This window comes from Protopterus annectens, chromosome 11.part0, assembly GCF_019279795.1.
Source record: "Protopterus annectens isolate FY-2018-M chromosome 11.part0, PAN1.0, whole genome shotgun sequence".
Taxonomy (NCBI): domain Eukaryota; kingdom Metazoa; phylum Chordata; order Ceratodontiformes; family Protopteridae; genus Protopterus; species Protopterus annectens.
Window position 1 is genome coordinate 1,544,839,317 of NC_056745.1, and position 24,120 is coordinate 1,544,863,436.

At 35.9% G+C, this 24,120-nt stretch overlaps 1 protein-coding gene across 5 annotated transcripts in view; it reads left to right on the forward strand.

The window, feature by feature from the left end:
- IL15RA (interleukin 15 receptor subunit alpha) overlaps positions 1-24,120 on the forward strand; it is a 733,105-nt gene that overhangs the window by 166,633 nt on the left and 542,352 nt on the right. For all 5 annotated transcript variants that reach the window (XM_044088815.1, XM_044088819.1, XM_044088817.1 and 2 more), the window contains exon 2: positions 21,057-21,245. In XM_044088815.1, coding sequence (XP_043944750.1) covers positions 21,057-21,245 — 189 coding nt within the window. The remainder of the gene's footprint in view (positions 1-21,056; positions 21,246-24,120) is intronic.

Consider the following 24,120-nt stretch of genomic DNA (forward strand, 5'->3'; position numbering starts at 1 on the left):
CATACTCTGCTCAAAATTTATCACCCTCCTCCTCTGTTTTGGAGACATACATCCTAACCCAGGGCCTACATACAACTCCACCTCTAAACCACATTCACATAGCTCTCCCTTGCACCACAGATCTCTTCTCCTTGCCACACTTAATGCCAGGAGCCTTTGTAATAAAATACCTTCCTTTCATACCTGGATCTCTCATAACAAACCTGATATTGTCTCTATCACAGAAATCTGGCTAAAACCACACATAAAAGATACCGACATTATGCCCCCTAACTATAAACTTATAAGAAGTGACAGACCTCAAAAGAAAGATGGAGGAGTAGCTTTACTCTTCTTCTCCTCCTCCTTAACAATAACACCCTATACTAAGCCCATACCCTCATTTGACACCGCCGAGCTAACCCTCGCACTTCTCAAAGTAAATAACAATAAAAATTTATGCATTGCCTCCCTGTACATTCCTCCTGGTAACAATATCCCTATACTGAATGATATTCTTGCCTGATTCACTTCCAACATAAATAGTGAGACTATAATCCTAGGTGATGTTAACATAAACTGGTCTTCCACTGACTCATCTACCCCTTTTCAAAGTATCAACCTATATCAATTCACACAGCTAATCAAAACCCCTACTAGACCAAATAAAGATTATACCACAGGTAGCATCCTTGACTGGATACTAGTCTCCCACCCAAACCAAGTTTCTGATAGTGCTATTTTTGCAGACTCCCTTAGTAACCATCTCCCTGCCTACATATGCCATTCCCCCTCCACCATCCTCTTTCAACACAGACACATTACCACCCGCAACATGCAAAACTTCAACCCCCTAATTTTCTCTAATACCTTAAAACAGATAGACTGGAACCCTCTAAAGTCCCTCCCTTTAGATGCCGCAGTCTCACATTTCAGTAGAATTTTCACTGAAATACTTAACCACTTTGCCTCCAGTAGAACCAAAAGACTCAGATCCAAAACAGCCCTCTAGCTAGATAAAAACACAAAACTACTTATGCATCACCGAGATAAAATCTGGAAATACTACCAAAAATGCAAAACTCCCAACTCTCTTGCCAAATACAAGCAACTGCGAAATCAAGTAAAAAAACAAATAGCCACTGATTGCAAATCCTACTACCTTAAACTTCAAAATAATCATAAAACTAACCCCAGAAAATTTTGGAATAGTATTTCATCAATATTATCCCCAGGCAAAAAAAGAGAACCCTTGCCCTGACCCAGACACACCAGATCTCCACCTAGCTATGCAATTTAACTCCTTTTTCATTGACTCCATAGGCAAACTCACCTCTTCTTTCCCTAACAACACCCCCCCCCCAACTTAACTGATAACAAAAACTTAACATCCATGAACCCTAAGTCCTCCCCTTTTACTCTCAAATCCATTCCTACCCACACTATAAAAAAGCTCCTGCAAAAGTTAAAACCTTGCTCTAATGCCCCAGATGACATTCCATCCAAATTTCTCCATCTAGCTGCTGATAGCATAGCCCTTCCAATCAGCATCCTAATCAATCGCTCCATTCAGGAGTCCTATCTACCATACCTCTGGAAAAAAGCCTTCATTATCGCCCTCCATAAAGGAGGTACAAACTGTTCAATCTCCAACTTTTGCCCTATTGCTCTCCTATCCCCTATCTCTAAGATACTCGAAAAATGTATTCACCTCCAACTGTTACCCTACCTGTTGGACAACCAACTCCTAACTCCTACCCAACATGGGTTTATACCAGGACATAGCACCACCACTGCCCTTCTTTCCTTCCTCAAAATCATTAACTCTGCTCGTGACTCTGGGAACGTAGTTTCCATGCTCCTCCTCGACTTATCTAAAGATGTCGACACTGTCTGTCATGTGCTTCTACTTTCTAAACTCTCCCATCTTAATCTCTCCTCTTCATCTGTCAAATGGTTCTCCAGTTATCTCTCAGCCAGGGAACAAGCTGTAAAATGGAACTACTGCACTTCCTCTTTCCTTCACACCCCAACAGGTGTACCCCAAGGCTCTATTTTGGGTCCTTTACTATTTAACATTTTCATCAATGATTTCCACCAAAAGATCTCCAATGCTAAACTGGTGCAATACGCAGATGACTCCACTATCATCTGCTCACCCAAAACTCTTCCTTTACTAATAAACCTTACGCAAGAAGCCTTCTCTTCCACTGAGTCCTAGATGCTTGACAATCACCTAGCCCTAAATGCTTCCAAATCTAAAATAATGATCTTTACCCCTTCTAGACATACTGCTGCTGACAAAGCATCCTTCTCTATACTTACCCTAAACAAAACAACTATTGAAATAGTTCCCCATACAGAACTTCTGGGCGTTCTTATCGATGACTAGCTAAAATCTGATATCCACCTACAAACCAATATTAAAAAGACTCATCAAAAACTTGGTATGCTTTATCGACACAGGCGCTACCTTTCTCTGTCTTCTAGACATCTCCTATCTACCACCTACCTCCTACCCTCCCTTTTGTATGGAGCTCTACTACTCTCTAACCTCCAATCATCCCTAAAATCTAAGCTTTCCTCATGTTATAACAAAATTTCAAAGTTTGCCACAGGATCCAAATCCTCTACTCACCATTGCAACTCCCTATATGCTCTAAATTGGTTGGAACTCCCAAGCTACCTAAATTTCATTCAACTAACTACAGCACACAAGCTAATTTTCAAACCTTCTAACTGTCCATCACTCTCCTCTTCCCTAAAACTTCACCAGTCACATAGAACACTTAGATCCACGAATCAGAACCTCTTAGAACTTTACAAGCCTTTACACACACCAGGGCAACTTCTACTATCATTCTCCCTTAACAGATTATGGAACTCTCTTCCACCTTACATTAGAACTACCCCTAACCTACCACTCTTTAAATCCCTACTCCACTCTCACCTCTACTCCCTCTGTGAGTGCTCCTGTACCCATCCGTCCTGATTCCTGATACCTATCCCTAGTCTATTCTACTCTAATCTCTGCCACTGCTTCAATTCATCTCTCTAAAATTCCTTTGTGTAAATACATGTAGTGTATTAAATGAACATAAATTTATTGTTTTTGCTAATATCTTATAAGTGATTGACTCAGCTCATATATTTCAATATATGTAAAGTCTTGCCTTGCTGTATATTGAATGTTAAACTGTTGTTCTCATATGCTGTACTAATACATTGTATATTGTATATTGTCTTTCTGTCTGGAGCTTTCTCCTTGGGCCTCCATTGAAAGCGGGCTACCTTGGCCTAATGGACTTTCCTGGTTAACAACCTGAAATAAATAAATAAATAAATAAAAATGTGGCTTAACTAGCACACTTGTCTTGGGGGGAGGGTGTAGGACACATCCCTAGGGTATACAGTCCTATGTTATAGCCCCCAGTGTAGACCAAAAACCACACAAGTGTACTGGTTTCATATGAGGACAGTTTTGAGTGTTTATACTACTTACAAAACTGAGTGAGATGCCCTCAGTGATAGCTTTTTGCAACTCAACACCACGTGCATTAAGGAATAGGACCTTAAAGCAAAAATCCTGATCCTTCTTGTGCATGACAGCCCCATTCCTAGCCCAATGCTCCTTCAGCCCCCCCCCCCTCCCAAGGACTGAATGAGCTATAGGCTTTAAGTGGAAGGAATGGGTCAGTAGGGTGGCCATGAGGAAACAAGTTTGATGGCCAGAAGAGGACTACGATAAAAAGTATGCAAAAAAAAAAAAAAAAGAAAAAAAAAAGAAACAGTCTATTCTACCACTCACAACAAAGATTGGGTCAATGGTTCTTAGGCAGCACAGAATAGCAGTTGTCAAACAGTCAAGGCCCTGTTGATGTATGTTGCTTCCCGTTTACACAACTTAGCAAGTAATTTTGTAAGTATGTCAAATCATTAAGCAATGAATCATGTTCAGGTATGGTAAATCCAAGGTTTGCCCACGAGTGGTGTGATTAGACATTAGTGCGAAGCCGAAATAACCAAACAAAACAAGCCATGAATAAACCTGTACTAACAACACTCACATGTGACTTACTACTATTAACCAATGACATTACTTAAATATTGTTTCCTTTTCTTAAGTAATGTCATTGCACAAAAGATCTCCATTTTATCTTGATTTCCTCCTGCTGACGTGAGTTTCCTTACATGACTTGAGGACATTATGACAGTTTTGCACTGATTTGTTTACTTAATGTTTCTGACAAGTGATTTGTTTATTAGTATTTTTTGAAGGGTCAGACAAGTAATTAATGTGAGGATGCTTCCCGTCCACTTTTCTGTCATGAGTGCGGTTAACTTTTTTTGGTGTGTGTGTGTGTGTGTGTGTGTGTGTGTGTGTGTGTGTGTGTGTGCGTGTGCGTGTGCATGTGCGTGTGTGTGTGTGTGTGTGTGTGTGTGTGTGTGCATCTGCATATATAAACAGACACAGACACACAGACACACACACACACACACACACACACAGTATAAAGTATTAATATACACATTTACCATATACATATAAAATCAGTTGGGAATTAAATATATAATTATTACTTTATTAATAAGCAGTACAGTTGTTTAGTTTGAATTGGTGTAGGTATTACACGCAGGTTTTCTAAACATATATGTATAGCACCCTTCTTCCTCTTGTTTTCTTCTTGTTTAGTTAATGTATATTCTCCTTATTTTAAATATAAGGTTGAATGTTGCAGTTTTTTCTTATGGAAGGGATTGAGCTTTTCTGTGTTGAATAGTTTGGACTCCTGGTGAAGTCTTTCATTTATTTTGCAGGACTGGTGGCAGTGGGAAGGAAGGGGGAAAGACTGTAGACATGTTGCCTTGTTAATTTGAGAGACATGCGACGTCTTGTGTTTGTGTACAGGCTATCTTTTCATGAATGTTGTCTGCTTTTGAGGTGGTCTCAAGTGGTGCACCTTATTTTTTATTATTTTATGTATGATAATCTCAGGGGACGTGGACTTTTGGTGGGCTCATTGCTGGGGATTGTTTTGGATACAGTTTGTTTCTTTGCTTCCTTTTTTTCCCTCTTCCTTTGCTTGGCTGTTTCTGGTGGTCGATGTGTACTGCACTTGATCGTTTTGTGAAATTGTGGATCATGGAATTGGTAGTAAAATGTAGTGCTTGCAAATATGAATGTATGGGGTGTGTTTTCTGATTTAAAGCACTGTCTTTATTTTGGAGATATTTGAAGCTTGGTGGCTCTAATTGCCTCAGCATGCAATGAGCACAAGTGCTTACTTTTTGAAATTGAGTGAAGCTTCTTGTTTCTTCTGATTCTTTTCTTGCGTGGGTTTCCCACTGAGGTCGCGAGCTCTGAGAGGTCTGAATTGTGTCTCTGTTCCTCCGCACACACTTCGGATTCAATGCTGGACCAATGGGGTCTTGGCTTCGGATGATGATCTTTCTGTCTGTTTTACTGTATTTTTGTCAATGTGCTTCATCCTTGTTGCAGCCTTTTCAGTTTGCGACATGGTTTCCTTTTGTGTGTGTGATATAATTTCTGGACTATTGGTGCTGCATGCTACAAAATGCAAACCTCAAATTTTGGTCTGGAGGTGTGCCATTCTACTTGCAATGGTGGATCTGTGTGCCTGGTTCTGTCATGGTAATTTTTCATTATACATAGGAGCTCTGATGAAGACATTCACTTGTGAATTCTTTGTAATTGGAATGGTGGAGTGGTTCCTTGTAGAGCAAGGTGTTGCTATTGTGCTGGTTTGTGATTGTTTTGATGTTTAGGGCTGCCACTGTTGGAGGAAATGTATTGAGTGCCTTTGTGTGAAAATGAGGCTACAGGCTGTGTGTGATCGTTGTTGTGTGAGGTGCTGGGGGAGGGTCACCAATCTCTGTTCCACATGCAGAAACGTGTACACAAACATAAACACACATACACACCATGCCTCTTGGCTGTATAAGTTTTCGCAGAGTGTACAGATTTTTGCTCATATTTTTAGTCTGTTTTTCATGGAATTGTGGTCTTCTGGCAAATTAGTGGCAAATCGTTAAAGACTGAAGTTAGAAAATAGTGACAGACCCTTGAGTTTCAGACTTCATATCCTTCAGGAAATTCATGTTACTGCAAACCCTGTTACTCTGTCAACTTTCTAGGTATTGCAGGAGCAATGTCTAAAACTGTCCCTATTTCTGGGCCTTTGTCCCACTTTTGTTGATAGCTTTGTCCGGATTTCTTACTCTAGAAGGCTGAAAGGTATGAAAAGGGATGCAGTTACAGTTGGGGTTTGATGGTCAGCAGGAATGGTGAAAGAAAAGAATAAAAAAGGCATGTAGAATAGAATGCCGAAACAGAAAATTGGCTTCCGAAAAAATGTATTTTACATCAGGAAAAGTAACTGCAATACAATTTTAATGATATAAATTACAACGCAAATCCAAACAAAATACTTGTGTAGTGTGATTGGCTACATTTACCAATGAGATCACAGGCTAAATTTCTTAGCAATTCTGCATATGGTACTTTGAAAAGTAGTTGGTTTTATCTCAGATAAAAAAGGTTTGGGATTTTTCTATTATAATACACATCAAATGCAGTAGATACTTAAGCAGCTCAGTGAGTGTAAAAATACACACTGAGTGAAGAAGTTTACGGCAGCAGAAATTCTGTTTTTCACTGGAGTGCAGTGGCATTAGAACTGATTATATGAATAAAGGATATATCCCCTGCATGGGAAGCGGAGGGTGTAGTGGCATTGCTTCTCACAGAATATTGTTCTTTGAATTGATATTTGAACTTTTGGATTTCTCTCATATGTAAAATTTGAAAGAATGGCTTTTACACTCATGGCAGGGAATCATTAAAATCAGATATGTGTTGCTGTTATTTTGTCCACTTTTGAGTGGCTTTGCTCTTTGAAATGGATTTAATATCTGTAAAAAAAACACTCATCAGTTGCTGCTCAGTGAAATAAACTGTAATTTAACAAACTAGGAAAAGGCCAGTGAAAATGTCAGTCAAGTCAAATTGGGGAAAGGGTAAGTTAAACCTCTTATTAAGGAAGGCATAGCAAGGCTTAATACAATGGATGATGGCATGAAAAGAAACAATGCATTACTTGAAGGTCACATGCAGAATTAGCCTTTCTATGTAACTCTGTCTTCTTGAAGTATCTGCTTGGTAACAAAAATGTCTCATTGCCAGCATCCATAAGAGACATGAGTCCTTCTTCCATGCTAGCATCTTTGTACCCAAGCTGGAAGACATAATCTCTGATTGTACAACCCCTTCTTTCTTACCACTCATGCTGTTTGAATCTCCTTCTAAGAGCTGTTACAGGAAAGTGCCACATTCAGTGCAGAAAAAAGTCTAGAACTAAGCCACCAAGTAAACTGTGTGAGTCATCATTAAGTAAAGAGAGAGGTCCATTACCAGGACTGCTTGTTTTGCTCAGATATCTTGAGTGATATTAATAATTGCAGCAGGTACCTGACCTTACATAGTGCTACTTGCAGCAAAATTTAGCTAAAGTTTGATGTTTTCCTGGATGCAACATTAATAATTCAATGAAAATGCTGCAGTGTTTTTGAAATGTATAGGAAATACTTTGTTGTACATTTCTATCAATCATAAACACTTGCAATGCTGAATTTGAAGTGCATTTTGTTTTCATGTATGCACTTTAAATATATGTACATATTGATTACAAGTTTATATATATGTGTGCAATGCCCTTATGTGAATATATATGTTTAGGTTCTCATGAAAAAAATTAAGATTGAAGATAACACCATATGACATGAAACAGAACAGTGTGGTGATAAATTAAAATGTCGAAAAGGATGAATGACTTGAGAATTTGGCCCAGTCTTAAGAACAAAATTTCATAGAATCTAGACATCTGGATCTTATGTAGGCACAATTATTCTTAAAACATCAGTGAAACATTGCTGATCAGTTTATCTAAACACAGAATGCTGCATTCTGATAACATCTGTACCTGTGACAAGAACACTATCCATATATTTTTACAAGAGCGTTTTAGATCATCCTAAGTCAAAACATCTTTCTGCTTTTCCCAGTTAGGGGTCACCATCACGGATCATCAGTCCACTATTGATTGGCAGTGGATTTTTACGGTGCTGAGTTGTCAACGTGGTTCCCAACCTTCACAGAAGGCACACACACATTCACACACCTACCTGCATGTTTTTAAAGTTCACTCGACTGCAGGGAGGACATGCAGACTTCACAAAGAAGGCGCTTCAGCTGAGAATTGAACCGGAGAACCTCTTGCTACGAGGTGACAATGCTAACTGCTGTACCACTGCAGCTGACCTAGCCACTGCAGCTGACCTTTTAGCTCATCCTAAATGATGACATAAAATGCTACTTTTCGAGAATGTACTGTCGATACATTTGAGATATAAGTCTGAAGTACACTTTAGCTGAGCCTACATGTATCCAAACTTAATATTTCTGTATTGCATTGTGCTGGGGTAATTTACATGCATGTGTAGACTTTATAAATTTGAGATATATCTACAAGAATAAATTAGTATGCCCAAGTAAAATGTATAACAAACTATTGATTATCCTCTAGAACACCCACACTCATGTCATATAAACTGAGATAAAGTTAAGTAAAGAAATGAATATTTAGCTAAATGATGTAACCATCAATATTTAATCTAACTGAATGCTTTCTAATACATTTATCAAAAGTTAAGTTCCATCTCTGCAGAGTTGAGAGATATGAATATACATTACAGAACAGACTAAATAGAAAATGTATTATTTTTTATAGACAGAGGAGGAAGAAGAGAGAGGGGAAGAGGAAGAAGGAAAAGAAAGGATAAAGAAAAGGAAGGAGGGGAAAAGAAGGAGAAGGGGAAGAAAGGAGAAAAGAAAGAGAAAACTAATACAAGTAGGAAAGACAAAGTGATCATTATCAAATATATCGAGTCAGATATGAATAAATATTCTATGCAAACAAGTACATACAAAAACTTTATATTGAATTATAATTTAAAATATTATGAAGATCTAATAGTATACTATATATTTTTTAAATAGCAGAGAAACTCCAAGATTGTAGTTTTTTCCCAAGATGATGGGTGGGTTAGTTTGGATGTTTTGTATTCAAACTAGGAGTTTTAAACTCCATTAAGGGAAGGAAGGTTAAAATAATTTCATGTTTAAATTTTAATAAAACTTTTTTTGGGGTGTCTACTGATTCTGGTAACGTATATGTAGTTAATAACATTATTATACACACATTTATAATTGACATCAAGCAGCATAAGTTATGTAAGAGTGGTAGTTTTATAATAACACATTTAAGAGCTGGGATGGTATATGTTCTCATACATACCAATATCAACTCATGGTACAATTAAACTGTATATCCATTAACATTAATGGTTTAAATAAAGGTTACAAGAGAAGTAATTTAATAAAATATCCAAATCTATTTACACCACAGGTTGTTTTCTTACTAGAAACCCATTTATTACAAGATGATATAAACAGACTTAATAGAAAAGCTTATACAATTTTAAGTAGTTTCCAGTATAATCACAAAAAAGAGAGGAGTAGCTATTTTGTGGGGAAAACTTTTTATCCATATTCAACATACTAAATACATATAATGTTGATAAAGGTATGTTTTGCTCAGTAACAATAGAAATTAATAGGAATTAATATACTTTTATTAATGTTTATTAGATTCCTGGTATCAGTGTTAAAACAGTTAAACATCAATTAGAACAGATAATGCAACTTTCGAAAGGTAGTGTAAATTTGGCAGGAGACTTTAATTGCATATTGTCCAGTGAAGATTCTAATGCTACAAGAGTATAAAGGCTATCAGCTTTGGCTAAGGCATTAAAAAAGTTTATATATTTATTTCATATCAATGGTATTAATGATCTTGCAGATCCAAATTCACTTTTCTATACTCATTTTTCTTATAGATATGGAACACAGTCAAGATTAGATAGAATATACATCTCTAATAACCTAGTATCTAGATTAAGTAACATAAAAGTTATTTCATGTCCATTATCTGACCATAATACCATGACATTTGAACTTGTATTAAACACTAACAACAATATTTTCATTAAAAAGATTCCAGCTTATATAATTAACTTAAAAGATTTTGAAGGATTTTTGATAAAGAAATTAAAACTTTTATTGACATTAACTACACAAAAGATATAATCGAGCTCTCTAAGAGCTTATTTAAATTGTAAAATAAAGAATTTGGTATGCTGTTAAGAAAAATCAATGGGATAAAGTTTTGATAGATTTACATAAAAAAATGATAATTTAAAACAAATAGATCAAAAAAGGACTAGATGATGTGATAAAAGAAATAAATGATTTAAAGAAAAAATGCCTAGAAATTTTAAATCATAAAACTGTGACAAATTTAGAAAAGTTTACATTAATTAACTATTCAATAAATCCAAAATCCATGCATAAATTAGCCTCTAGAACAAAAATGCTTGTTAAATCTAACCATATTAAAGAATTGTATTCTCCTGAAAGTAAAAGAAAGGTGCCTGAAATAGACGACTTTTTAAAAATATTTAGAGCTCACCTTAATAAAATTAATCAACATAATCCAGCAAGAGATTCACAAGACATCTTTAAAACCTTTGTTAAAAATATACTAAATACAGGCTAACTAATGATCAAAAGAAATTAATAGATACATCTCTATTAATGTCTGAACGAGTCAAATTAACAAATTAAAACTTAATAAAGAATCAGGTAATGATGGTATAATACCATAACTTTATAAGCTATTACATAAAGAAGCTTTACACATTTGACATAAAGTATTTCTAATAGTTAAGGGTGCAACAAAAGTTCCTCCATCTTGGAAATGTACACTTATTTCACTAATCTTAAAGGCTGATAAAAGTCCTACTATATGTTCCTCTTATAGGCCAGTTTCACTTCTAAATATTGATTATAAAATATGCATGGCTATACATGCTGCAAGACTACAACAGTTATTACCATTTCTAATCAACAGTGATCAAACTAGATTTATAATAAATATGAGTACTAATAATATTAAAAGAATATTAACTATTATAGATTTTACAAATAAACTCAAAGATGGTTTGACCTTACTAAGTTTAGACATAAACAGTGCTGTTGATTCAGTTAATTGGAAATATTTGTTATTGGTTTTAGAAGAACATAACTTTTCCAGCTGTTTCTTACAACTTGTTAATTCACTATATGAAAACACTTTGACTTTACATACAAATTGGAACTACTATTTCAGAGTCAATTCTGATTGCAAAAGGAACAAAGCAGGGTTGCCCTTTATCACCACTATTATTTGTATTAATTATAGAACAATTTGCAAATTACTTAAGATCGATAATTGATATTAAAGGTGTACAGCTAGATAGTAAATTAAATTCTAAGATATTAATTTTTGCAGATGATATTCTAATTGTAAATGACAATAAAAATTTGCTTAATGCTGTATTTAATGCAATAGAATCCTTTCAGAAAAAATCTGGTCTTATCTTCAATGAAAATAAAACAAACTTTACTTATAAACACTAATGTTAATGATAAAGAAGAAATATTTTCTAAATATGTAGTGAGAGATAAAAAAATACATATATAACAATAATTCTAACAGGTAATATTAAAAATACAATATAAATAAAGTATCATAATAGTCTAGTTACTGTCAACAGTCTCATTCATAAATGTAATAAAGATGATCTAAGTGACCATTCATTAACTTATATCATTAGACATAAAACCAACCTAACTTTACCCGCCACTTATAGATCACTACGATCAAAAAAGCATTTTAACTCTGAACATTATCAAGCTGAACTAAAACAATATAATTGGTCCCCACTAAAATACCTCCCCCTTAATGATGCAGTAGAATACTTCAATTCCACATTCTTATCCATTCTGGACAAACATGCCCCAAGTCGTACCATCAGAACCAAAACAAAAGCAGCACCCTGGCTAACTAACAATACTAGGCATAAAATTATTGTCAGGAACAAATCCTGGGCTAAATGGCGTATTACTAAAAATCTAACTGACCGACAAATCTTTAGAGAGCTTAGAAATAGCACAAAAAGAGCCATCCTGACAGACAAAAATAATTATTACCGTCTGTTACAACAAACCACCAATAATGAACCTAAAAAATTCTGGGCCAGTATTAATAATCTTCTATCTCCAGGCCATTCTATTACACCTAACCCTCAAGACTCTAACCCAGAGAATCCTACACAAATAGCGAATGACTTTAACTCATTCTTCACTAATACTATCCAAACTCTTGCTAGTCATCTATCTTCTGATACCTCTAACCTGCTTCTACCTACATCAAATCCACCTCCCACCCTCCACTTACAACCTGTTCCTACTTCCTTTATCTCACCACTGCTCCAAAAGTTAAAAACTACCACTCCCTCTGCAGACAAACTACCTGCAGAATTCCTGCAAATAGGAGCCAAAGCCTTAGCCTACCCTATTTCCATCCTGATTAATAGATCTATAACTGAAGGAATCTTCCCCTCTAGCTGGAAGATATCCCATATCATCCCACTACATAAAGGGGGAAACTCCAATGACTTCTCTAATTTTCGACCAATAGCACTTCTATCACCAATAGCTAAAATCATGGAAAAATGTATCCATAAACAACTACTTAACCACCTTCTCAACAACAGCCTACTTGCTAACTGTCAGCATGGATTCAGACCTTCCCACAGTACCACTACTGCTTTACTCTCCTTTACTAACTCCATCAACACTAACCGTAACAATAACTCTCTATCATCTTCAGTCTTCATTGACCTTTCCAAAGCTTTCGACATGGTTAATCATAAACAACTTCTGCACTTACTTAAATCTCTTGCTCTTGACCCTCCTTCCTTAACTTGGTTTACATCTTACCTAGAAAACCGTCAGCAGGCAGTACTCTGGAAAAATTCACTTTCAAATCTTCTACCTATTTCTTTAGGTGTACCTCAAGGCTCTATCCTAGGCCTTCTTCTATTTTCTATCTTTATTAACGACCTACAATTTGCTATCCCATATACTACCTGCATACAATATGCAGATGACTCTACTATAATCTGCACTGCTACCTCTCAAACTGAACTCCAGTCTCTTACCCAAAAAGCTTTTAACACTGTAGAACAATGGTTCTCTCACTGCTGTCTACTACTTAACCCCAAGAAAACCAAAGTGCTACTTTTTTCACCTACCCGTAAGTCTACTCCACTATACTTTACTCTTACTTCCTCTGACGGTACTCTCATTTCTCCTGACCTTTCCACAAAATTATTAGGAATAACTATTGATAATAATCTCAACTTTGACTCTCACATCAACAACACAATAAAATTAGTTAATAAAAAAATAGGATCCCTTTACAGAATCAAACCTTTCCTTACACCTGCAGCAAGGTCCACCATAGCTAAATCTCACCTAATCTCTACTCTTCTCTATGCTTCCCCCATTTACACTAATCTCTCAAAAAACAACCTAAAAAAAACTAGCAACATCCTATTATAACATTGCTCGATTCGCAGTAGGATCTCCTTTTCGTACTCATCACTGCTTGAACCTAAGAGAACTAGGCTGGCTTGAACTTCCTAACCTGCTTGTACTTCAACAGCTCTTAATAGCTTACAAGATACTATACCATCCAGCCAATACACCAATACTCTGTAGCCTTATTTCACCATATAATAACCTGAGGCAACTACGTTCTTCAAACAAACTACAGATTAATATTACCAAACCCAATAACTATGCAGGTGACTGTCTATTCTCCAACTCTGTTGGAAAAATATGGAACAAACTACCCTCTGATATCCCATCTTTGACCTCTTTCCCATTTCTCAAAAGACAACTGAAAATGTATCTCAATAAACACTGGCTTTGCTCCTGCACTAACCCAGACTAACCTTACTTTTTTTCCTTTACCTTTCCCTTGTTAACTTTCACTGTACAGAAAACTTTGTAAATATATGTTTTCATATGATTATAGTAAAAAAAAAAAAAAAAAAAACCTTTCTTTTTTCTATTCATATTATCTGTAAAGCCTGTAATAACTACTTATGTTTGTAATCTAATCTTGTATTGCCATTTTCTGATTAAACTTGTCACAACTTGTGGAGCTTTTCTCCCCAGGCCTCTACTGAAAATGGACATATATCCAGCTAGACTAGCCCGGTCAACAAATGTAAAATAAAATAAATAAATAAAATAAAATAAAAATAAATATGCTTCCTTTTACCATGGAGGAAAGACTTGCTTTAATAAAAATTATTATTTTACCAAAATATTTATATATATAATACAATCCCTTTCATTACCTCCTTCTAAAAATATAAAAGAATGTAATTCCTTAATTCTTAAATTTTTTGGTATCCTAATAAGTATAGACTAAGATTGATGCACCATGTGAGAGAGTGGTCCTTAGTTGGAGTAGGTATGCCTGATATAGAACAATACTCTTTATCATCAATTATAAAAACAGTCTCCTTATGGTTAAATAAAAGCTATAATGGTAAAGTGAAAGATATACAAGAAAGCATGTGTAGGGAACAAAATCAGATACTATACACACAGCAAAGTATAATAATAAATAATAAATTCCTTTGGATTTTAAAAGATTGTATACTAGAAAATAGAAACACCATGATTAACTTTTCTTGTATCTCCCTAATTTTAATTACTTTAAAAAAATGTATTTATAAGAACCCAGGATAAAAGGCATGGCTTTTTTATTATCTACTATAGGATATACTTTCAACTTATATAAAATGAATAAGTATAAGGAAAATAATTTGATATATTAGTATCAGTTTATGGAAAAAGAAAAAATGAGATCAGTAGACCATATCATTACTACATATAATTTAGACAATGATATGTGGTTAGATATACAGAAATGTAGATACTAAACAGAAAATAAAATTATTTAAAAGCAATCTTCAATAAAAAATGTTATACCAAAATGTATTGAATCCTTCATTTTATTAATACATCAGACAATATTAGAAAAGGGACTTTTGTCTAAAATGTATAAGATTATTAAAATGAAACAAAATATTTTAAAGAAAGCTATTGGGAGTATTTCCAAATTGTAAACAATTATTATCCACGTAAATAAGATATAAAACATATGTTGGCATCATCAATGCATACTACATCTTCTATAAAGTGGAGACTGGTTTCATGGAAATTTTATGCATAAAATTTTCATAACACCACGTAGAATAGAATTAATGTATAAGAAAAAGGTAGTTTGTTGGAGAAGTAAGACAAATGTCAAAGCAGACTATCAACATATGTTTTTTGATTGTGAAATTATTAAATATTGGGATAGTATTAATATTTTTGCAGGCTTTATTTAATAACAATTTCAACCTAACCAAATCATTAATCTTTATAAACACACCAATACGTGATTGTGTCAAGAAAATGAATTCTTTGGAGTATCCTATCTATTGCGAGGAAAATAATCACAAAGAATTGGAGAAATTAACAAACTCTAATGCTGAAGGAATTCATAGATATTACAATCGATGTCTGCCATTATGAAGATTTAACAATCAAGACAAGAAGAACTAGAATTAACATTTTGTACAACATCTGAATGAAACTCAAAGAACTGTTAAATAAACAGCCATAATCTGGTTAGCAACATGGATTTTTTTTTATATATCAAGCTTATTTATAATACAAGACATATAGTAGACACCTCTGTAAATAGCTGTTTGCGTTATGGTTTATTTTGCTTCTGTAAATATTTTATTTCTGTAGATATTTCACTTGTTAAAAGCATTTTTTTAAAAGAAGGCATTTTAAGGTTCTGCATCAGATGGTGTACTTTAACTCTGAAATAATGAGAACAACTTTTGTAATGCCCATACAACTGGAAATTCTGATATGCTACTTAAGAGGATCTGTGAATTAATTTAAAAGAAGCACTAGCAGCTCATGCATCAGATATTTTGAATTCTGTTTGACTGTGTTCATTTATCTTTGTTACTGTTGCTATGAAAACATAGTGTTATGCAATATTGTCCTTTCAGATACTGTAAGTGATATGACTGCCTGTCAGTCTGATGCTTAGGTAAGCAATTGACTCTTCATATGCATTTATTGTTGTGTCTTCCAGTAGCAGCCCACATTACATACTTAATATGGAGACTCTTAGAGAAACAAAATGAGTTACTAACTAGCTGGAATGGAAATTCATATATAAATTGAGAGTGTGGCTCTCAAGTGCTTTATTCAAATTTGTCTTTTTCAAAGTTAGAAATTTGTGTGTAAGTAAAACAGATTACACTTTGTTTACTATGAAACAATCACAGAGCCTGATTCCATAAGACTTCCTCTCAGTATAACTGACCATTTACACTGAAAGCAGGTCTTTTGGAATCTAGCCCTCAGTGTAAGCCTGTTTGTAAAGATGTCTTACACTGAAGTAAATCATTTTACACTGAGAGCAAGTCTTTCCAAATCTGGCCCACAGTTTTACTAACAATTAGCAGAACATTCTATGTGCAATAAGTGTGACTTTTCCAACAGAAATACTGTAGAGAGGACTCACTGCTGGTGCCTCTCACTATTCAGTTACTATTAATCATGGATTGTGTCACTGCGCTAGCAGAACTTGTGAAAATTACTGTATAGGCACCTTACATTCTGCATTGTCGCAGTTCAAAACATGCCACTCTTTAAAAAAAAAATGATTTTTAAGCTGTGAGAACTGATGCCTCTGTTGGAGCACAAACACCCTGTATTTTTCCCCAGTTTTTATCTCCCCTCCATCTGTCCCTCAGGATATAGCTGAAACTGGCTCACCTCCTGCATTCACACAAGACCAAGTTCTAAAAGTGCTATAAAAACCTAAAATTATTGCATTGGTTGTTCCTGACAAAATCCCTGGATGCATCTTAAATAGCATGAAGCATGAGTTAGCCACACACCAACAACACTGTTTAATCTCAGCCTCCATATAGGTTTTGTACTCATTAAATGGAGAATAGCTACAGTCACTACCCTACATAAGGAACGACCTTCCATGGACCCAGGCCATTACAGACACATAAGACTGGCCAGTCTCATATGCAAAGTCATGGAAAGATCTGTCATGGAACTAATCAGTAAGGACATAGGGCACTTCCAAACACTGGACCCATCTCAGTTTGGATTCCTCAAAGGCAGGTAATGCTAACTCAACCTGGTGGATTTTTTTTAAAGGTCACTAAAGAAATGGATGAAGGCAGAATGGTACACACTGCATACCTCAACTTGGCCAATGCTTTTGACACAGTTGTCCAATCAGGCATAATAGAAAAGCCAGATAAACTGGAAATAAACCACTAAGTCACCCTCTGGTTTGCCAACTGGCTCACAGATAGGATGCAAGAAATGGGGATGTTACCTTCACAACAAGACCAGTTACCAGTGGAGTCCCCCCAGGGTTCTGTGCTGGGACCTCTCCTGTTTGGCATCTACTTTTCTGAAGTAAAAGCCAATACCAAAGGGCTCTGGCTGACTAAATTTGCAGATGATTGCAGGTAGGAGCAATAAATCCCCAAATGATTTAGCCATCCAGCAGGAAGATTTGTCCCAAATAAATATGCCAAAAAACAGATTATTGTATCTTTTGAGAAGTTATCTATCCCAGGGGAACTACCTCATTGACAATATGCCCCTAAGAGCTGACCAGTTTTTTGGGATTTGGGAACTTATGTGGTGACCTAACTTTTGGCCAGAACATGTCCATTATTATAAGAAGGTCCTTCTATATTGCATGGCTTATAAACAAAGGGATTGTGTCTAGATCTAGGGATGTCATTGTCCCCCTTTATTCATCCATCATTACGCCAGTCATTAAATATAATGCCCCCTTTGTCATTTATCTGTCCAGAAACATGCAACAATTGGAACACCTGCAGTGATACTGTACTAAAAGGATACAAAGCCTGAACAACATGTCTTACATGGACTGACTCAAAGCCCTGTCACTGTACTCAGTATCCTACAGACCTCTAAGAGGTGACTTATGTCTGGCATATGAAGCATCCTCCGACTCATTACTGATGGATTTGCTGCACATCAGCAAGTCAAATGGCATCACAAATATTCAGTCTAGGCTTCCAGACACAGTATTTAGGTGGTGTATGTATAAAAGGGACTTCTCTCTATTGTACATTGAGCACTGTTAAATAGTCACTGATCTGGCTTAACTGGAGCAATGTCTTGAAATGTTGTTATATTTGATGAAGTCCATCAAAATCTATCGTTACTATGACAAATGTTTGTGTGTTTGGGGGTGGGGGACTTTGAAATTGGATTTAAGAGTAACATGATGGCCATAGTTTATTTTACATTCCATCACAGTCAAACATAAGCACTGAACATAATAAGCAGTGTGTGTCAAATCAACCAATCTTTGGCACAGCGGCAGTGTAAGTAGCCGTTCTTGACTATGGCTCCTTCTGTGTGGTGTGTGCATAGGTTCATAGATTCATAGATTAGAACTAGGCTAACTGCCCTTTTGGGCCATTTGAAGCCTAGCCAGTTACCACATGTGAGAACCTTAACCATTATGGTATTTGTTTCCCACCATGTCCTCAGTGTGGGTTTATTCAAGTGCTCTGGTTTCCTCCAACATCACAATGACATGCCAAAGGAGAACTGACACGCCTATAATTCACCTGTAGGTAAGCATGCAGCGTGTGTGCGCGCATGTGTGTGTGTGTGTGTGTGTGTGTGTGTGTGTGTGTGTGTGTGTGTGTGTGTGTGTGTGTGTGTGTGTGTGTTGGTGTTTGTATTTGTTTGTATGTGTCTGTGTGCATGTATGTGTGGTTGTGAAAAAAATAATATTAATATCACCAAATTTTTATTTTCTTTGATGGGCTTACTCATAACTCTTCCGGGTAACAGTAAAAAAAGAACAAGTTAACAAGACATTAGCTTTCAAAAGTGCAGCATAAAATATATCACAGAACACTGAGACCATAAGAAATTCTGGGAGCCTGGGAACTTCCACGCTCTGGTAATGTAAGTGGATTTAACCCAGGCTTAGGAGGTGCCACTGCCCTGGATTCCACATATCCTAAAACTGGTCCTGCTCAGACACATGCATAGAAAGTTGCTATAGCTTTTCTGGGAGCTGAGAAATGTGTTGTCATTATTTCTTTATTTTTCTCATAACTAAACCTCAGACCTCTGCCCCGGAAACTATTGCTTTAATGAAGCTTGGCTCAGTGTATACCTTAGTTCTTAATTATTTCCCACAATTAAACTTCAGAGTTCTACATAGGTCACCATTTTTTTGTGAAGGCAGGGTTAGTGTGGACATTATTTCTTTAACTTTCCTCGCAATTTAACCTCAGAGGCATTTATAGAAGGTGGCTATAGCTTATCTTTCTTTTGGTGAAGGCATGCTGTATGTACACATCGAACAGCAACAAGTTGAAATATGTTAATGCCTTCTAAAAGGCTGAAATACACATCAGAGCATCTAGAATTCTAGATTCCCAACTTAAGTGAGTTGTTTCCTTCATAGTTAATTACATTTCAGTATTTGCCAGTTAGTGTGCGGTGAAATGATATTTATTGTATTTATTGACATTTGTTGACCGGGAAAGTCCACTGGGCCAGGAACCCATTTTCAGTGGAGGCCTGGGGAGAAAAGTTCCACAATTAATACAGTCAAATAAAAATATAGACACTTGACAAAAAAAAAATTAAATGGGAAATATGCAAACATTAAAAAAAAAATTATAAAAGTAGAACACATAGACAATATAAAACTTATCAGTATGTATCAGAGCTTATATAAACTTAGATAACAGTTGGTAGTATAGTACAAAGCTTGAGTTGTTTCTTTTTGGCATTGCATGAAAAAAACATGGCAGTTCTTGCCGAACAGTTATAGCAGTAATAGAGCTGTGTTGCTGTCAGGGTAAAAGTTATTTTGAACCATGGAACTGGGTTAGAAATAAGGTATGAATGAAGGAAAAAACTGACTAAAAATATTTGCTTGCTTTTGATAGTATTTTTGTTCAGACAATTACTAGATCAGATGGTTGGAAAATAATATCAAAAGTTTACCTCAGACCATCTAGAAAATCATTCTACTGGGAGCCTAGAAGCCCACATCCTTCCATCTCAGTTTAATTATTTCCTTCACAATTATTCCAGCTCGTTATTGGTTAGTTTGGATATGTTGAAAGGATGCAAACTAATATTATCACATGGCTTCTGATAACGGGAGGCTTGCAAATACCTTTGTACCCATTCACGTGTTTTACCAGGATCTTTCTGCTGGGCTGTATGCGCATTTGCTGTGAAACTTTTTTTTTAGGATGCTGATTATGATAACAGGATGGGAGGTGAGATGCAGAATATATGATTTTACAAAAGAAGTCAAATGCAGTGCAAAACAGTGGCATTAAACAATTTGTTTTAAAGAACTGCTTCAAAAACAGTACACAAAACTTTAGAAAACAGCAAATGCAGACTTTGCATTTAAGTATCCTACATTTTCTTTCTTTTTGTTGGAGATGTTTTGTTCTGATGTGCTTATGCAGGATGTGTGGAGCACTTTTCAGTCTGGCAACTTAAATTTTGCTTTTTTCCCAGCTTACCTCAAACATTCTGCTATAATTACTATGATTATTTGAATGTGACCATTTTTAGGTTAGTGAATTGTACTACATGTTTCTGAATCATCTTCTCCCTGTGTGTTGTTACTTTCTGTGCTGTTTCATCTAATGCAGTGTGCAGTTTGTTTGCGAATACCCCATTTGTATTTATTTATTCTTATTTTTTAGCATGCTTTCTGTTGCCATGTTATTTCTTATAATATTTCACCAGAGCACATCCTGAAAAGAGTCATATTAGCTCAACAGCATTCTGTCATAAAATACTTTAGTACTTGCATTTACACACTCATCATTTATGCATATTTATTCATAATGTTTTTATCCTCAATCACAATTTGATTTAAGCATTACTTTGATTATCTTTTCAGGAGAATGTCACACTCCAGACCAAGTAATTCATACAGAGCAGTTTGGCAGTCAGTCATACAAAATTGGTGACAGGCTACGCTACAAATGTCAGAGTGGTTTTAAAAGGAAAGCTGGGACATCCAACCTCATAAAGTGTGTAACAAGTAACGGACATGCAAAGTGGTCAGCATCAAATTTGAAATGTATCAGTAAGTATGAAAGTTATACCGAAGAAGCAGATATAATTAAATTTTATACATTTAGATAGCAGATAGATAAGCTAGAGTCTCAACTGAGTTTCATGAATTTTATTTTCCATATATTTCAGATATTGTATTAATTATTGCAGTTAGATATGTGGAAGTCTACATTTAGAATTACAATTTAATAATCGTTCATGACATTTTTCTTCAAAAGTGATTGTGTAATTTACAATTCCTGAGCCAATCTGTTTTCACTCAAGTAACTTTTTTTTCAGTACACATTTCACTGGCATTTCTTTATTTTCTAACTAGTTTTATACAGGGCAATTAAATAATATATCTAAATCAAATGTGCACCAAGTTTTACTATGGCTTATTTTACCAACCGCTGCAAGATAAATGCAATGTGTATTTGGTACTGATAGTCACTAATGTTATTTTATGTGGTAAATGATAATAAACCCGTTTTTACATTTACAGCAGTGAAGTTGCACTAAAATAGCTTAGAATTACGGGCTTAGTTGTGCTTCCAGATAATACCTTTGACGGTGTCTGTATTCATTTTTACTAGTCAGGCGCATCCGTCAGATGTTTGCCAACATCTTTGGCATTTATAAATGGATTTATTTATCATAAATAATACAGCATAGATAGAAGCAAAATAATTATTACTAGAAAATATGTTACTGTGATGAGCAGCTAGGATGAAAGTTCAAGATGGTTGAAAATCACAACAAAAGCTGAACTTTTAAAGGTAATTTTTACAATTCCCCAAAGTAGCCACAAGTTTAAAAGGATGATATTAAGTAAGGAGGCTCAGGGGAATTGGGGATATATCAACTCATGGAAGGGTAGGGAGGCTTTGCTCTCACAGTAAAAACAATTCCAGTTACTTTGTGTTTTTTTCAGCCAAGTACTCCTGTCTTCATTGCTGTCATCCAGACAAATTAAATCCTTGTTATGATTGTCAGGTGAGAGAGGTAAAGCACCTATAGAAAAAAAAATGTCAGATGCATACAGCACTATCTCACAGAGTACTACTTCATGGGATTATTTTGGAAAAGAAAAAGAAAATGCATCTCTGAAATATTTACAAGTTTTTCTCTGTTAAAAAGAGAAAGAGGTCTAATAGTATCTTCTCTCGTTAATATCTTTTATGTGTAATTGATTTTCATTTGTTAGATTTGTTAAACTAATCTGGTTTAGGAAACACACACCTTGCAGTGACCATTTGGAATTTAGAGATAGAGCCCTACCATGCTTTAGCACAAAGACATGTAACCCAATAGTGGGTTGTCTCTGTGGCCAAGCTAAATGCTAATGAGTCATTCTGGGGAGAGGCATATGCTGATTAGCCATATGCTCTTCCCTGGAACTGCTTGCATAAGTTAACATATTTGCTCATGGCTGCTTGTATTAATCCATCCATCTGCCCACTCACAACCCCTTTTTCCAATTTTTGCATATGGGTTTGGGGGTGTCACTAAAGTCAAAGGTTTACACTATGGGGTGTCTAGCCCTGCTGTGATTGTTCTTCCATACCATACACTTGCACACACACCTATGGCCAATTTAGAGTGCCCAATACACCTACTTCATGTCTTTGAAATGTGGGAGGAAACCTACACAACACAAGAAGAACATGCAGACTTCACACAGAAGGCACCCCAGAAGAGGATAGAACTAGGGAACCTATTGCTGTGTGGCAACAATGCTATCCCCTGCACCATTGGCTGCTTGTGTTAATGACCACAGGGAAAAGCTCATGTTCTGTGATCAGTGTAGAGGTACGTGCCAGGGAGTTTAGCAGACAGGTAGTGTTTCGTGTGTGTGTGTGTGTGTGTGTGTGTGTGTGTGTGTGTGTGTGTGTGTGTGTGTGTGTGTGTGTGTGTGTGTGTTTGTGTGTGTGTGTGTGTGTGTGTGTGAGTGTGTGTCTGCTTGAGACATAACATGGGGAGGTTACTTCGGAGATAGGGTAGGTTTTTGTGTGTGTGTGTGTGTGTGTGTGTGTGTGTGTGTGTGTGTGTGTGTGTGTGTGTGAGCTAGTCTGCCAATGTGATCGAGTGTGGGGCTGTATGTGGGTTATCTTTGAATGTGGGAGTGTGTCTGTGTGTGTGTAAATGGGTGTAGGTTGCAGTTGGGTAACTACCTCCGCACTCCCCTAGACTAATGAGAAAATCTTGCAACATCAGGGAATTGGGAACAGTAGATACCAGGGATAACTTTAAACATTGTGCCTTAATGGCACTTAGGGTCAGGGGGACACTAGAAACCAGAGATAACTCATTAACGTGCTTTAGTGGCACTTAAAAAGGTGTGGGCTAGGTGGAACAATAGACACCAGAGATAGTTTTCATATTATGCTAGAAGTGTGGGCTGGGAGAGGGGGAACACTAGACACCAGGGATGGTCTGAAAATCATGCCTGAAAGGCACTTAGGAAAAAACAGTAAAGAAAAAATAACAACTTAAATCTACGGAGGAGCAAGAATGAGTCCAAAATTTAAAATCATACATCAGATGATAACTCACATGAAAGTCACATGGCATAAATAAGACGTAAATAATATTAAAAGCTTTTTAGTGGTGTTAGCATGTGATCTATCATGTGACTTTTGAGTAGTGTAGTAAGCATGGAAAGTAATGAAACCATTCTGATAAAGGCCTTTTTAGGCTGAAAGTACTAAACTAGTGATTCTTTTGTTATAATAAATTTTGAATTTTGGACTCAGTCTTGCTTCTCAGTGGATTATGATGTTACTTTCTCTGTTTGATTTTTTTACACCTTGTACAGGCATTGCTGGTTTCCAGAAATTTGAAACTTAGGAAAAAAAAGATGATGCTGGTTGGAGGGAATACTGGGCATCAGGTATGCTCTAAAG